The sequence below is a fragment of the Sapajus apella genome, unplaced genomic scaffold (assembly GCF_009761245.1).
Source record: "Sapajus apella isolate SASKATOON/1434 unplaced genomic scaffold, GSC_monkey_1.0 scaffold8, whole genome shotgun sequence".
Lineage (NCBI taxonomy): Eukaryota > Metazoa > Chordata > Mammalia > Primates > Cebidae > Sapajus > Sapajus apella.
This window is the reverse complement of record NW_022436948.1, coordinates 8,229,990-8,246,133: the sequence shown is the minus strand read 5'-3', so window position 1 is coordinate 8,246,133 and position 16,144 is coordinate 8,229,990. Positions and strand designations below refer to the sequence as shown.

At 44.0% G+C, this 16,144-nt stretch overlaps 1 protein-coding gene across 2 annotated transcripts in view; it reads right to left on the bottom strand.

The window, feature by feature from the left end:
* Positions 1 to 16,144, bottom strand: part of KCNJ6 (potassium inwardly rectifying channel subfamily J member 6) — a 279,909-nt gene that overhangs the window by 187,271 nt on the left and 76,494 nt on the right. Inside the window, exons 1-2 of one of the 2 annotated variants that reach the window (XM_032276885.1) lie at positions 12,967 to 13,104; positions 9,422 to 9,473 (exon numbers count right to left, since the gene is read on the bottom strand). In XM_032276885.1, the coding sequence (XP_032132776.1) occupies positions 9,422 to 9,446 (25 nt within the window). In that variant the 5' untranslated portion in view covers positions 9,447 to 9,473; positions 12,967 to 13,104. Of the gene's footprint in view, positions 1 to 9,421; positions 9,474 to 12,966; positions 13,105 to 16,144 lie in introns of those variants that run through there. The other variant, XM_032276884.1, reaches the window with a different exon arrangement.

The following is a 16,144-nucleotide window of genomic DNA, read 5'->3' as shown; positions in this document are numbered from 1 at the left end:
CCATCAAGAATTACACAGCTGCCTAATCTCCATGGTGGCCAAGTTGAGAAAGCCCAGTTCATTTCTTCCCAGGGCAAGAAAGCAGGTGTGGGCATCAGAGAGGTGAGTTTCTTACCAACCAAGTCAGGGACATTCATCAGAAGGTGAGGGTCAATGTGATCTCCAAGACAGCAGAAGGAAAGGAGATGAATTTGAGAGAACAGTTCTAGCCCCATTTCCATCTGCACAAAGACCAGCAACAACTTACAGGAATGTCACGTGTGATGATTCTAAAATCTGCACACTTATTTTGCTGTTTTGCATACCCTGCATGTTTGTACCAGTTAAATGCTTTAAGCCACATGCTTGTTCTGGAGATGGCAAGGGAGGGAATTGCATTCTTACTTGGAAATGGCTGCTAAGAGGAAGGTCCTGGGCAGGGAGCACAGGAGGCAGCAAATAAAACCACAGGATCAAGGAAGTCCCACCCTGAGGGATGTGGAAGGGAGGAGGGTGAGCAGGCAGAACGGGAAGCCCCTGCTGCATGGAGACATGGCTCAGGCTTCATAGTCCCTTTCAGCCCTGTCAGCCTCAGAGGTAGGTAGGGTCTTTGATTCCAACTGAACATGCCTGTAATCTCAACCAGGAAGCAATTATCCTTGAATTTAAAAGGTGTTTTCCAGTAAGGACAAACATGTGTCTCACAGTGAAAAAATACCAGCTTTTCAGAGGAGCACAGAGAGAGGAGTCTTCTGGCTTGCTTTTGCTTTCAATCAAAGGATGCTTTCTGTCTAATGGTGGGACTGAGATGATACATTGTGCAGGGACTGCACTAATGTGACAAAGCAGCATAAACGAAACTTCTGCTGTGGCTCCTAGCCAGCCCCTCTCTCCCCTGGTACTGCAGGTAACCCAGGAATGAACAACAACAAAGAGTTTGAGACCAGCCTGGAAGAGGCCAGCATTTAGCAATGGAAGAGCATGAGAACCCGCCTCTAGGTCGGCCTTCAGGACCTGTTCCCAGAAGCACATGGCAGAAGCGCTTGGTAAGGGAATGGCTGCTTCTGTTAGTACCTGTGCCAGCAACTCAAAACCTGCACCTGCCTCCAGTCCTGTAGCTCACCTAGCTCAGCTCACCTTCAGGAGGGGTCCGCGGTCCCAAGGCAAAGGAGGCTGGGGAATGCACAAGGCAGGTAAGTGAGGAATAGTCAGAAGGCGGTCTTGGGGAGAGAGACTGGGCAGCCATAGTGATACCTGCCCACCAAGGAAGAGGAAGGCAAACGAGAGGGGAGGCTTTGGAGACAGGAAAGGCAGGAGAGAGAAGTAAATGCCATCGTGCAGGGACAGTAGAAGGCACAATGATAGACAGCTGAGGGGGACAGCTTAAGAAGGCTTCAAGAAAACCCAAACCTCCTTTATAAAGGAAACATTGCCTCTGGAAGGGGCATAGCAGTGTTTTCCTGGGTGACTGCCAGTGCAGAGCTCATTAGACAATAATCAGAAATGAACTGCATCACAGCCATGTTTGAAAGTATGTGATGGCAGGAACTGAGCTGTCAAGAGTAATGAGTTTATGTCAAGTTACTTTTGAGATGATGCTATAACTACCCGTGTAAGTGTGAGCCTGAGATAGGGATCTTAGTATTTAAAGGTCCTAAATTTCACTGTTAGGGAGAAAGTGTGTTTTAAAAAGCACCATCTGGTGGGCCTGGAGTAGCTTTGTCCCTGAGAGATAAAGTGTCATTCAGCACTGTAGAGGCCATATACGTTGAACAGCTCTGCTCCATGTGAGATGACACAATGTCCTCCTAGGCCCTTAACTCCCAGCCCAGCTACAGGAGCTACAGAATCTACAGGATTCTCCCATTATCAGGGACCCCGGGACCTCCAGATGAATGGGCTCCCATCTATAGTTCTGACACCTGCTTTCCTGGGCTCTTTGTCTTGGTTGCTGGGATCCAGGCTTGTCTTTGTAGGAAGGTGGCTCTGGAGCCATGCGGCAGTCATCTGCTCTCTGATGGTCTACTCAGGTTTTCCCCAGGCCCACCCTGGCCTGTCTGCCCTCAGGTCCCTGCCTCACCCTTAACGTGCTCAGCTCTGTATCTGGGAGGGGGCAGTGGGCAGTCATGGGGGCTCTGTCAGCTGATACCCAGATGGGCTTAGCCAGTCAGGGCCCCACTGCAGGTCAGTGGGAAGGGAGAACCAAGTTATTTCTCTCCTTCTTCTTGGCCTGTAGAGGAGCCTCTGGCAGTGACCACATCTCCTGCATGGCTCGAACTTCCGTCAGACAGGTAGGCTACACATCCAATTCTGTCACCCCTTTCTGTCCCCCTGACCTAGAGGTAGTGGTGGTCCCCAGCCATTATCTCTCTGTCCCCCAATCTGGCTTCTCGGAATTTTTTTAAAATTTGGAGATGGAGTTTCACTCTTGTTGCCCAGGCTGGAGTGCAATGGCGTGATCTTGGCTCACTGCAGCCTCTGCCTCCCAGGTTCAAGCAATTTTCCTACCTCAACCTCCTGGGTAGCTGGGATTATAGGCATATGCCGCCAACACATCCAGCTTATTTTTGTATTTTTAGTGGAGGAAGGGTTTCACCATGTTGGCCAGGCTGGTCTCAAACTCTTGACCTCAGGTGACCCACCTGCTTCGGCCTCCCAAAGTGCTGGGATTACAGGCATCAGCCACCTTGCCTGGCTGACTTCTTGGCATTTCCAGCAACGCAGTTTAGCCCCTCTGTCCTCTGGTGAGCATACATCCTCCTTCCAAGCACAGAGTGGAATTGTGGCCCCTCCATCTTGGAAGTTAGGCAAGGTTATTGACTTGCTTTGGCTGATGCAATCAGAGTGAAAGTGACATGTGTCATGTGTCACTTCTGGATGGAATTTTAAGATGCAGTGTCAATATGCCATGCGCTTTTCTCCACCATGGCCATGGATGTGAAAATGCAGGTGGAGATGGAGCCTCTGAGACTGTGGGGGTCCCAGGGTGACCCTAGCATGCACAGTTCATGGCTGACCAGTGTGGACAGCATGAGGGAGGCATGGCATGACCAGTGGCATGAGGGAGGAATAAATGTGTGTGTGCATGTATGTTAAGCTACAGAGATGTTTTTGTTATTGCAACATGACTTGGCCTCATGCTGCTGATATACACACACCTGCCCCATTTGTATCCTAGACAGGAGGAGATTCTTTCCCAAAGGGCACACTGACTGTGGACCAAAAATAACTCCAAACAACTGAAGCCTGTGCCTACCACTGTAAAACCCTAAACTCAATATATTTGCATTTGAACCAATTGTATCATGTCGTCAAATGACTCCTTCTACCATGTGCATTTCCAGGCATGGGGTCTCTCGAAAGCTTTGCCAAGCCTCTCCCCTAAGCTCAACGTCCTTCCTTGTCCTCCACCACATCTCACTGCAGCATAAACCTTTAATTCATTTCAGATCCACTCTTGTCTAGGCCCCCAGAACCTCCCAGCTCATGTGGTGTGCCAGCTCCTGGATTCTTTCGTCCAAGTGTGCCCAACCTGCAATCCACGCCATGATGCCTTAGTGGATTCCTTCCAAAATGCCGATCTTCTTTGAAACCTTAGGCACTGTCCCATTACCCATAGGAAAAACCCAAGAGACACACAGGCCCTTTTATGATCTGACCCCTCCTATCTGCCATCTGCTATCAGTGCTATGCTCTTCCCCCACCTCCATCCTCCCCCATGGCATTCTGGCACTTACAGTCCCACTGGCTGCCTGGTGGAACCCTGATCACCCTTTGGGTGACTTTTTGATGCCGGAGCACATGAGGGTTTGTAAATGGAAAGCCTCGCAGCCTGCACCTGCACGCTGCAGTGACTTACAGGCTGCCTCCGCAAGAGCACATGCCACGTGCCATAGCTGTTACTCTCCTGCCTCCTTTGCCCCCAAATGTGGCACCTGGTGCAGGCAGGAGCCCTGTCTTTTTGTCTTTCTATGCATTAACACAATGCCAGAGTTATAATAACCACCCCGTAAAAAGGGAATAAGTGATTAGAAACCACTCTGCTTTAACTGAGCTAATTTAGTGTGTGGTGATTGTATTTGGTTCTCTGTCTTCATTTCATCTGACACAAGAACATTTCAAATCTGTACTCAATTTGAGCTATTTCTTTAGTCCTAGGAGGAATTCCCTCTATTATCAAAGCAGACAGCCAAGACCTCTGAACCCCTCACAGAGCAGGTCCTTGGCTCTTTGCTGAAAAATAAAACATGGTATATTTGCCTCTTTCTGGCTGGATAAAGATTCAGCCCCGGAAGCTACTCAGAATAAAGCTGCTGCTCTGTTATTTGTTTGGAAATGATGCTGAGTACCTCTTCTCTTCTCAATGTGGATGTGTTATGGTGGTGATTTCAAGGAGGACCATGCAGGAAAGGGATGGCCAGAGTAGAGTGGCTCATGAGGACAACAGCTAGGGATGCTCTGGCTGCAAAGGAAAAGCGAGGAGTGGGCATGCCCCAGAGAGGCTGGCAGAATGGAGACGGAAAGCAAGAGAGAGGAAGCCAGCTCCTTCTGCCAAGACGCAGGAGAGCCACAGGTAGCTCAGGTGGCCCCCACCTACTGATGCAGCAATGCACCGCAGACACGCAATTGATGTGGAGAACGGGACAGAAGTGTGGCTCTGGCTTGCAGCAGAACCCTTGGGGCGGGAGTGGGGGTGGGTTCTAGGGAAGGGATCCTGCAGCTGAGAGAAGACATCAGGGCCAAGTTCCCTGCCTGTCCAACACTTGCAATTCCAACACCGCGCCCAAGACTAGATATCTGATTACAATTCCAATTATTAATGAAACCATGCAGCAAGACTCCTGTGCTGTATTTGATACATTCCCAGGACCTCTAAGGTTGGAGGGCAGTGATGTGTCAGCAGGTAATGACCATGAAGAAAATAACCTTTGGAAATTTATGTACGAACAGCCTGCAAAGTATTCCATGGAGACTGTGATTCAGCGTTCCTGGGCTATTTGCCTGCCTCTGGACATCTCTAATTTGTCACCATCTGAGAGGTCAGGACAGGGTCTACTAAGCTGTGTCACCTCTGATGATGGCATGGTTTTGGGTCACTGTATGCCTGTTTATAGACAACATTGGGAGCCTCCACTAGAGTCAGGCTTTCAGTTTCATTTCAGTCAGTGGGTGGAGTGGTAAAGTGCTGCTTACCAGTGGGCAAGCTGAGAGTCACCCTAACCCTAACCCTAACCCTAATTCTAACCCTAACCCTAACCCTAACCCTAACCCTTACCCTCCAGCATTAGCTTCTGGTTGCCCCATTTGGAACAGGGCTTCTGGTAGTCTAAATATGAAAATGTTTGTTGTGAAGATGCAAACAGAGATTAACATTTCAAAGAGTAGTGTTAGAAATTTGCCAGCCTTTGGAAACTTGAAAGTTCACGGGCTGTGAACTGGCACATGTAGTTTGCTAATTTTTAGATCCCATGGAACCTCTCTCTGTTAAAAGCTCTCCTGGCTGGGCACGGTGGCTTACGTAATCCCAGCACTTTGGGGGGCCGAGGTGGGTGGATTACGAGGTCAGGAAATTGAGACCAGCCTGGCTGACATGGTGAAACCCTGTCTCTACTAAAAATATCAAAATCAGCCAGGTGTGGTGGTGCACATGCACACCTGTATCCCAGCTACCTGGGAGGCGGAGGCAGGAGAGTCGCTTGAACTTGGGAGGCGGAGGTTGCAGCAAGCTGAGATTGTGCCGCTGCACTCCAGCCTGGGCAACAGAACAAGATTCCATCTTTAATTTAAAAAAAAAAAAAAAAAAAAGCTTTTCCTCCCTCCTCCTCTCCCTCTTTGCCTACCTGTCTTGTTTTTGCTCCTTGTAATTCTGTCTGTCCCCCTTAATGCCCCCTTCTCTTGAGCTTCCCTCATATACCATTCCTATCTTTTCTCTATATTTCTTTGGTGTTTTTGTTGTTTCTCTATCTTTTCTTCCACATTTACTTTTCTTCCTTTCTCCATTTTTTTCCTGATCCTTATCATGCCTGTCCTCATTTCAATAATGTGACCTAAAATATTTTAAAGTATTATTTTTTATTTATTAAAGTTACTTTCATTTTGTTCACAGCAAAGTCCTCAAAAAATAAAGCTGCTTTTAATCAAACATTTAACATTTATTAATGTTGATCAAACATTTAAAATCTCTCTCTTGCTTGCCCTTAAAAAATGATGGAAGTTGACTTTTTGGAGAAGGTTGATGTATGGCACGTAGCGGAAAGAAATGCACCTCCTTACTGCTCTAGAAGAAGACATTCCTTTCCCATTATGGTATTTGCTTAGCCATTGATGTGGCCAGCCATTTGCTAGCATGTGGACACCTAGGGTGATGGGAGAAGAATCTCTATCCAGTTCTAGTTAAACATAGAGATGTTCTAGTAACCAGATGGTTTTTGCTTGGCAGTTTAACAAGCAAAGTGTTTATTGGCTCTAGAAACCCATTCGGAGCATTGTGTTTTGGGTATTAATGGTTCTGTCTGTGTTTTTTCTTTTTCCAGAGTGTGGCCATGGTTTATGTTCCCATCAATTTTATTGTGTGGTAATTATATGTTAATTCTTTGCTCAGCCTACTGATAGAATCTCCTTACCTAATTATGTATTTCATTGTAGATTTCTATGTAAAATAAGTGTGTGGTATATTTAATTAGTCATGAGTTTAATTTAAATGAAATGTCTGGTATGTTGACCACATGATTAGCATTTTGTAGCATCTAAAGAAATTGCCCCACATCTTATATCTTTTATAATGTTCTGGATCTTCGTAAGGACCAATAAACTGGTACATTGGACGTGATTCTAAGGTCTGTTCTCGACTTTTAAATTTCCTTATGCATTGAAAATATCTATGTGATCTTTTTCATAACAACAGAGCACACTGGAAGAATGGCTATTCCCCGTCATCTACCCAAGGTTTTAGAATTCAATTTTGATATAATTCTTTTAAAACAGCTGATTCACACACCAAAATCATTAGAAATATTGTCCAGGCAAACCTGAAACTTAAAACTAATAAATCTATTGGTAGTCAGGTGAAGAGCTCTTATTTAAATGTATCTGGAACCAATATAGAAAGAAAAATTAAAATACCTTTATCAGAAATATTAATCAGTCCAGTACCCTTACAATTCAGCTAGGTGAGTTAAAAAATAATATTCACTGAACTAGATTATCAATTTCTAAAAGAAGCCTTGAGAAAGCTGTTAGCATCATAACTCATGAGCAACAGCGTCTGATTTAATCCACCCAGACACTTGAGACTCAGTTCACGGACAATGATGTTTAGGTTCTAAGCCACTGATCCTCCTGTCCTTCAGAGAACCTGTGGTCATTTGTGTCGGTGAATTTGGACTTAGAGATTAGAATGAAATCTGCTCATGTGCTGTGGATTGTGAATTCATTGATAAGGTCCATGTTCTACTCCATATTTGGACAATACAGGCTGGTCCATTTTGCGATGGCACTGGCCACACTCGTTCCAGGTGTGAGAAGAACACATCTCATCATTTTAGGATGCTTTCACTTACAGAGAACCAGTGACGTGGTTTGGCTGTGTGTCCCCATGCAAATCTCATGTTGAATTGTAATCCCCAATGTTGGAGGTGGGGCCTGGTGGGAGACGATTCGATTGTCAGGGTGGATTCCCCCTCAGTGCTGCTCTAGCGATAGTGAGTAAATGCTAGAGAGATCCGGTTGTTTAAAAGAGTGTGGCACCTGCCCTCTCTCTTCCTTTGTTCTAGCCATGTGACACGCCTGTTCCCTAGTTGCCCTCCGCCATGATTATAAGTGTCCTGGGGCCTCCCCAGAAGCTGCTTAGATGCCGGGATCATGCCTCTTGTACAGCCTGTGGAACTGTGGAGCTAATGAAACCGCTTTTCTTGATCAATTACCCAGTCTCAGTTATTTCTTTATAGCAGTGCAAGAATGGACTAATATAACCAGTTTGGGGTTCCTCGAACCAAGCTGTAAATTCTTTTAACGTTTTCAGTTTGCAAGACTACAGGTGGAAAAAAAGGACAGAGCTGAGAGCAGGGCAGGAGATGATATAGAAATAAGAGCAGGGAGAGGGGTGTCAGTGCTGAGGGTTTTTAAAAATTTACTCAGTCCTTTTGAGTTATCAAAGTGAAATTAGCATGTGTTTAAGACTTTTATAAAATGACACAGAGGTTTGGGGTCAGGAATGAAAGGAAATCAATGTAAACAACTTTTTAAGGCTGTATTTTCTTGGTATGGGTGAATATTTTGGAATAAAGGTTCACTTACTATGCTACAGATTATAGTCTCATGATTTGAGGAGGAAGGTGCATAAACATGGGTGACATTAATAGTTAATTTTTGCAGACCAGATTTAATAAGGTGTTCATGGAGAAGTGTTGGTAAGCCTCACTTGTATCTTTACATATGAAATCTATCACCAGGAGAAATTTCTGTTTTTCAAAGGAAAAAATGTGCCTTCATGGTTTGTTTCATATTCATATAGTCTTTAATATTTAGACTTTGACATAGACAATTGAACTTCTCATTTGCAGGAAGCTCTGAATTCCACGTCCCTTTTTTGTTTGTTTGTTTGATTTTTTGAGACTGGGTCTCGATCAGTGGTCTAGGCTAGAGTGCAGTGATGTGATCTCGGCTCACTGCAACCTCCACCTCCTGGGTTTGAGTGATTCTCCTGCCTCACCCTTCCAAATAGCTGGGATTAAAGGCGTGAGCCACTAAGCCCAGCAAAATTTTTGTATTTTTAATAGAGACAGGGTTTTACCATGCTAGCCAAGCTGATCTCGAACTCCTGACCTGAAGTGATCCACCTGCTTCAGCCTCCCAAAGTGCTGGGATTACAGGCATGAGCCATTGTGCCTGGCCCCCTTTCCTCTTAAAAATGCTTGTGTATCCTGTTTATTTAGTTTAAGAGCACTGTAATGCCATGATCAAAACCTAAATCATTACAAGGTACCATTTACATTGCAAGCACTCTATTTTTTAATAGTTCTGTCTGAAATTTCTAAACTACACCGGAAAGGTTTAACAATGATTTATCATTCTTTCTTCTCTTTAGAGATCATCCAGCCCATGGAATAGATGCCCAGAAAAAACTTCAGCTGACTTTGACTAAACCTCCTAAAAGGTTGAAATTATTATGGGTCCCAAGCCCCAATGCAGTGTTACAAATAAATCTATTTTTATTCTTTAGCTCCATACTGTGGGTAACAGCTTCAGCACAGAACTTGACCTCAAGCAAGACGAATTCCGAATAGCGCATAAAGTAACATCAACACGATGCAGTATGTGTGAAACAGATCCGTAAGAGCGAAAGAGAAGGACAAATTAGCTCATCACACGGATGTCTTTTTTGTGCGATTTTGCATTTTCCCATTCAAAAACAAAAATAAATAATAAATTTGAAGCTACTCACTCATGGATTCTGTCAGCTTGGCCATTGCTGCAATTTCTTCTTTGCGCTTTTCCTGTAGGTGAGAAGAAAAGACAATTATCTATAAAACATGTCTTAGATACGAATTGATTTAATTGTCATTTACAACTAGATCGCTCTTCCTTCTTTTTCCTAGGTCAGTATTTGGTTTCCAATAATCAAAAGAATAAAAAACCCACACTACAGTTATATTATCAGTCAGTCACGGAAAACAGATTTTTAGGGCATTAAAAAGCTTCCCATTGCTCTTGAAAATGAGCATCTGTCACACTTATCTTGGATATATGTAATTGGTGACGCACGACCAGTTTTCAAAACCTCTTTGACACTGGATTTTTGACATCCATATGCCAAATCTTTTTCCTCTGTTTTCCTCCATTGAAGCTTTCTTGGTATTTTTGGAGCTGATATTTTTGTATTCATTTGGTTTCCTCTTTCTAAAAAACTAAATAGATTTTATACATCTTTCTTTGTCTTACTTTTTGGGTTCCTGGAGCCTTTTAAAAGTTGTAAGTTTTGATGGGTTTATAACCTTAATGATTTTGGGCTGAAAACATTTTGTTTTAACTGGGATATAGGTTATAATCCACTGAGTTTGGGAGCCAGAATAATACATACAGAAATTGAATCCTTATTAAAAAATAATTTTGGAGCTATTAAAAATACTGGTCATCTCTACTGAAAAGTTCTCTTTAATTTCTTCACAGTTCTTTGGGCTTAATTTCTTTGTGTTGCTAACATATGTAGTAACTGAAACATTGCCCACCATTATTATACTTTTTTTGCAGACTTGTTTTTCTGTGAAACTAAAATATGTTCATTATATAAAAACTGCAGAAAAAATTAAAAATGATAAATCTAACGCCATCCCGAGGAAATCATGGTTACATTTTGGTGACTGCTTCCTAGACCTATTTCTTTACCTGTGCATATTTACAGATATGGGAATAGGATCCTATTTTCATAGAGATAAGTATCTTTACTATACACCTTTGTATTGAAGCAACTTTTTCACTTAACATCATATCACACATTCTTCTACATCAATAACGGTAGAATACATCATCTTTTTTAAATGACTGCATAGTATTCATCATGGGTTATATCATCATTTCCTTTACCACATCCCATTTAATTTACTTAGAATTTTTCACTACTTCATGAAACACTGGGATGAGCGTCTTGGAACCTATATAGTTGTGTGCTTGGCCTGTGCAAGTTATTTTATGAGGATAAATCCTGAGGTGAGGTATGGCTTTGTCAAAAAGTCTAAACATTAAAAATTCTGACACAGAGTGCACAGTTGTCCCCCACAGAGGTTGTACTTGACAGTATATAAAAGTGTTCGGTTCCTTACATTCTTGTCAACTTGCCAGTGGCACTAGCATTTTTCCTCCCTAATCTTTGTGAAATCAACAGGCAGAACACATTATCTTGTTATTTTACACTGTTGTCTTTCTTTTTCTGACCTTTTGTGTATGGATGACCATAGTGTTCCTTCCCATGTCATCGTTATGAGGTTTGCTCATGGTTTCATGTTGCTGTGTTTCAGCCCCTCTGCCATGAACATTTTAGTGCTTAGAAGGCCAGGGTGGTATTTACTTCTCCCCCTGTCCCTGGTACAATGCTGAGCGCAGTCTAATGGTTTGGCTAACACTTGATGTGTCACGGCTTGGGTGTTGTAGTATGGTTAGCAAGATCATTATTCATCCTCCTCGTGACACTATTCTCATACTGGAAAGGTATGCTTTGATTGAATGACGACAAACACCTTCGCACCTGGCAAGTGTTCTTGATTTCCACGGCCCTGTATTCATGACAACGAAATCAGGACACCACCTCTTACTTAAACTAATAATTGCCCTTGAGAACAGAAGGAGCTAAAGAGCTGTAATCTACCAACCTTCTTGCGGTGGCATTTGGTCCGTGATATTTAGCCTACCACTTGGGTTACATCAACATGCAGAGAAGCAGCATGGTACGGGCCAGTAGAGAGGCTACGTGTCACGTCATGGAGCTGAATAAGACAGGCAGAGAGGAGCCTCTCACACAATGCTGGTTCATGCAAGTGTACACGGTGGCTGCTCACCAGTCGACCCCAGTGGGTTGTGACAATTCAGGCATAAAAGCTGTTACGCGTCAGAGACTCAGTGAGGCTGGTCCCAGAGCTTGTTCTGTCTCTGTGTGTCCCGTCACTGACTCTCAGCTTCCCCTAGTAGCCCAGATCTGCTGTGCCGATCCCTCCAGCTGGACTGGCTCTCCTTGTGTCCCGGCTCTCCTTATGTCCTAGTCTGTGACTTGAGTTCCCCATTTTCTAGCTCCATGCTCCATCAGTCCTTACTCTAGATCACAGACCTCTTCAGCTTGACCCTCCTCTGATGGCACCAGCAGTGAGAGCCCCCCCGCCCCCCATTCCCAACACCAAACCACAGGTGTCCAGATTCCAGGCATTATATTCTTAACAAGCCCTGTTTAGTGTGTGTTTTCTTGTGTGTATGTGTGTCACCACTTTATCTCTTGTGACCTAAGGACCCTGCTACATTCTGGGTCCCAGTCCTGCCGGTGCACCCACCTTGCAGCTATTTTTGTTCAGATGTGCTGGATATCTTGGTCCTGGAGATGTCAAATACTGCCTGGACCAGCCATTTCCTTTTCCCTGTAGTTAAATGGAATCCTCTGTCATTAAGTGGGGAGAGGCTCCTAAAATCCTAAATACAGCTCTCCCAGACTGACTCATCTATATCATAACTTATGGTGGAAATCATGGCATATGTTTTGGTGTTAGTAGTTTAGTTATTCTATTGGATGTCTCTAAACTCCTTCTGTCCTTCCTCATTATCAGAAAGTTGATGTTTGCAGTTACACGACATGTATATCCAATAAAGCATTTACATTTCATTCTTGATCCCAAGCAAATTCTCCTTATTCTAAAGCCAAGAGTTTCCTTCACAGCAAATTTCCTGGTTGTTGGATTTACATTACTGGGAAGAAATTTAGAATTATAGCATATTAAAATTGGAAGCGATTCTTTTAGAGATTGTCGAGTCCAATGCCATAGTGATGCAGTTGATGAAACGGAAGCCCAGGGAAGGGTGTGACATGCCAGGAAATGATTTAGATGGAGCCAATCTCTTCCCCTTATCCACAACCTCTGCTCTCCCAGGAATCTCAAGGCCCATCAAACATAAGCCCATTTAGCCAAGATCCCTTACACAACAGTCCCTGTGCTGTGTTGAAGTTTCCTAGATCTGCCATTTCTATGTTGAGTATTCCCATCCACAACAATGTCCCTAATTTCCATGAATGGCTGGCAGTGCCCAGATTGGCACATTTTGCCCTGACCTCTCCACGGAACCCCTGCTCACCACCTCTTCTTTCTTCCTCGGCCCCTCATATTTTGCATATTTTAAAGTTGGTCTTCCCTCCCTGCACTCTACTTAGACTATTAACATTGCCTCCACCTGCTTCGAGCCTCACCTGCAACCCTGAAGTTTTATTATGAAATAGTCCCGATCTAAAACACAAACCTGACGTGGCTTTTTCCTGCTTGAAATCCACCAGTGCTCCTCTAGCAAGTGAGCATGCAGTCCTTGTTTTCAGCCGAGGCCCCTGGACTGATGGTTCTTTCTTCTCCATTCATACCTCAGGTCCAGCTCCATGCAATCCACAACCATTTTCTAGCTCCCGGCCTTGGCAAGCACTATTCCCTTTGCTTAGACAATCCAAATTCCACTTCATTCGTGTCCTCTCCAAATTCACCCCTAAAAACTCCACTGGATACCACCCAGTCTCTGCTGGTTGCCCCACTCTTTCTGACCATTTTCCTGAGTTTTATCTTTAGGTTTGTTTATGCACAAATGCATCCATGTGTCACATTGCATAATTTGTTATGGCATCAAGGGACTCTGGAAGCTTTGGAAAATTCCAAAGCCCCATCTCAGAAGCCTCATCTGGTGGCTTCTGCCAGTCCAACGGTCATGGCTGGGAGGCAGTGTGTGGTAGACCAGAAGCCTGGACCACTAACCCTCCCTAGGAACCTGGACGAGTCGTTTTACTTTTTGGGCTACTGTTTCCTGGTCTGCTCATTTCAGAAGTGATCTGCTGCTTGCTGTTTTCTGCCTGGTCTCCCATCCCTTATGCCCATGGAAGTCAGCCACATGAAGAGGATGCCTGAACATGCTTGACAGACTGTGACTATTGGTGGTATTTTAAGGTGAAAAAGATATGTTTGCTTCAAGAAGTTGTGTTAAAAATCTTTCCCTGGGGGAGCCAAGGGTTTTATATCAGAGGTAATCATCTCATGTTCTTTTAAAACGAAAAGAAAATCAGAAATGCAGGAATTATACTTGTTGGGAGAGAAGAACTTACTTTGCCCTGAAAAATGTTTTGTTCTTGCCTTACTGTGTCTATCCCTCTTGGATGTTCTTAGAGAGCGGGGAGGAGAGAAAGACAGCACCTGGGAGGGGGCGGGGGTGGGGGAGAGAGAAAGAGCAGGTGTATGAGTTTGGAAGCCTGGGTCTAGGGAGGTGTTTGTTCTGGCTTTACCACTTCTTATCTACTTAGTTACTAATCTTGCAAGCTCTAATTTTCCCATCTGTAAAGTGGGGATAGGTGGAATTTGCACTGCCTGATTCGCAGGACTGTTAGAGGAACAAATGAAACAACGTATATAAATACACTCAAGTGTAATGTCCATGCCTGGGTCTGTAATCATTATTCCCTTTGGCTTCTGTGTGGGGACCCAGAGTTAGAACCTGTTCTTGCTAATTTGAGGACAAATATTGACCTCTAGCATTTGTGCCAAAAATAACAGAGCAATTTTCCCTGAAGTTAGCAAGATCCACGGCTGCCAGCCTCTCAGGGGACTACTCATCAAGAGTGTCAACAGCTGGTCACTATGCAACCCACACCTGCATTTCCACACTCCTGCTCCAGATACAAGGGCTCCAGAACCTAGGCACACTGCTTGGAAGAGCTATGCTGTTTTGCTCTAGGATGCACTCCACCTGAAGTTGTATTCTGGTACATTTAGTGGAAGGCATTCACAGACACATCGAATGTTTGGAGGAATCATAATGATATGTTTGAGCAAAACATGTCCACAGATGCTGAAAAAAAAAGTTAAGTGTTTTGTTTAAATTGTACCAAACTCCTCGGGTGGAGCATTGACTTTCAGGGGCAATGGGTATTTAATTTTCTGTCTGAACTTTATTCCCTCTGTCACACCTGGGGAAGTAAATAAAGGCTCAGCAATTTGCTTGGCGTGTGTGTGTGTGTGTGTGTGTGTGTGTGTGTGTGTGTGTGTAATTTATACTCACACATCTGTTTCAGCTAAAGAGAGTATGGCTTTCTACTGAGACCATGCCAGCTATATACGTCTCTCTATGGTCTAAAATGAGAGAGGTGCTTTTAATGAGGGCAATTATAACAGTCTGACTGTAGCTCAGAGCTAAGGCTGAGACACTGTGTGTGTGTAATGTTGTGTGTGAGGGAGAGAAGAGGATGGGGAAGAGGAGACTGATTCATGAATGCAGGGCTTCTAGAGAGGGTAGAAAGGGTTTTTTTCTGCTGCTGGGGCTCTGTCAGACAGAGGACAGGAGCTGGCAGAGCCCAGCAAGGTCTGCAGTTTCGGCGGTGCTGCCTTGCTTTCTGATACCCAGAGGCAGGCTTTAAAGGATGAGGGGGAAACTCATCATGGTTGATATATTTCAAACTGGTTATATTTGCATCTCAGATATTTTTATCTCTCTAAAATGTGTGCTTGTATTCATCAGAAAACTGTGATTTTTTTTTTCCAAAATACAACCATTTAAAGAAACATTTATGCAAAGTAGGAAACGATAAAGCCATTTTATGAACTTAGTATCCTCCACAGGGCCTTACCTCTGGTTAAACCAGGAGCCCTCAAACCCCTACCCTGTTTTTCATGTTTTCTACAAATGCACCAGCCTCGGCCCCTCCTCACCTTCCCCCCTCCTCTTCCCTGACATGGGGCGATGGCAGGTCACCCGAGGACTGATTTAAATGGAAAATGCCACATCCTCAGATAGCCAAGCAAGTGAGTGTTCTCTTAGTACGACATCATTTCTATTGCCTTGAGTGGCTGCTGAAAAATATAGGCCACAGCATTTGAGAATCACTAATTAGCTTTTTGCCCAATGAAAAATAAATGGAAATGAGTAGCCAGTATGCAAGTATGGTTTGGGGCAATATAAATATAAAATACATAAACATGTAACAATATGAAGATACATAAAAATAGTAATCCCTAATGTTTACTTCCCATTTATACAGCCTATCACTGCATTACTACAGTAGAAGCCTGTGAAATAGATACTGTCATCTCTACTTTGGGAAGATGGAGAAATTGAGGCACAGGGAGGTTCAGCAGGTCGCTCCAGATCACACGGCTGGTAAAGAGTAGAGCTGAGCATCAAGCCCAAGAAGTCTTCCTTTAGCACCTGCATCCTGCACCACGGTGCCACCTGCATCCCTAAAAACTGGTGAGAAGTCCTAGAAATGAAGGCCATTAGCACTGAAGGCAGCAGTGAGAATCCAGGTCTAAGATCCTTCTTCAATTATCCGATGCTGAAAAATGTATTGATGTGAACAAGATGAGTACTAGATAGAATGGCATATCCAGGTAAAGCTGGCTTGACACCTGCCTTCAGAGAGCTTCCAGTTTGGTCAAGAAGGCAAGAGGTA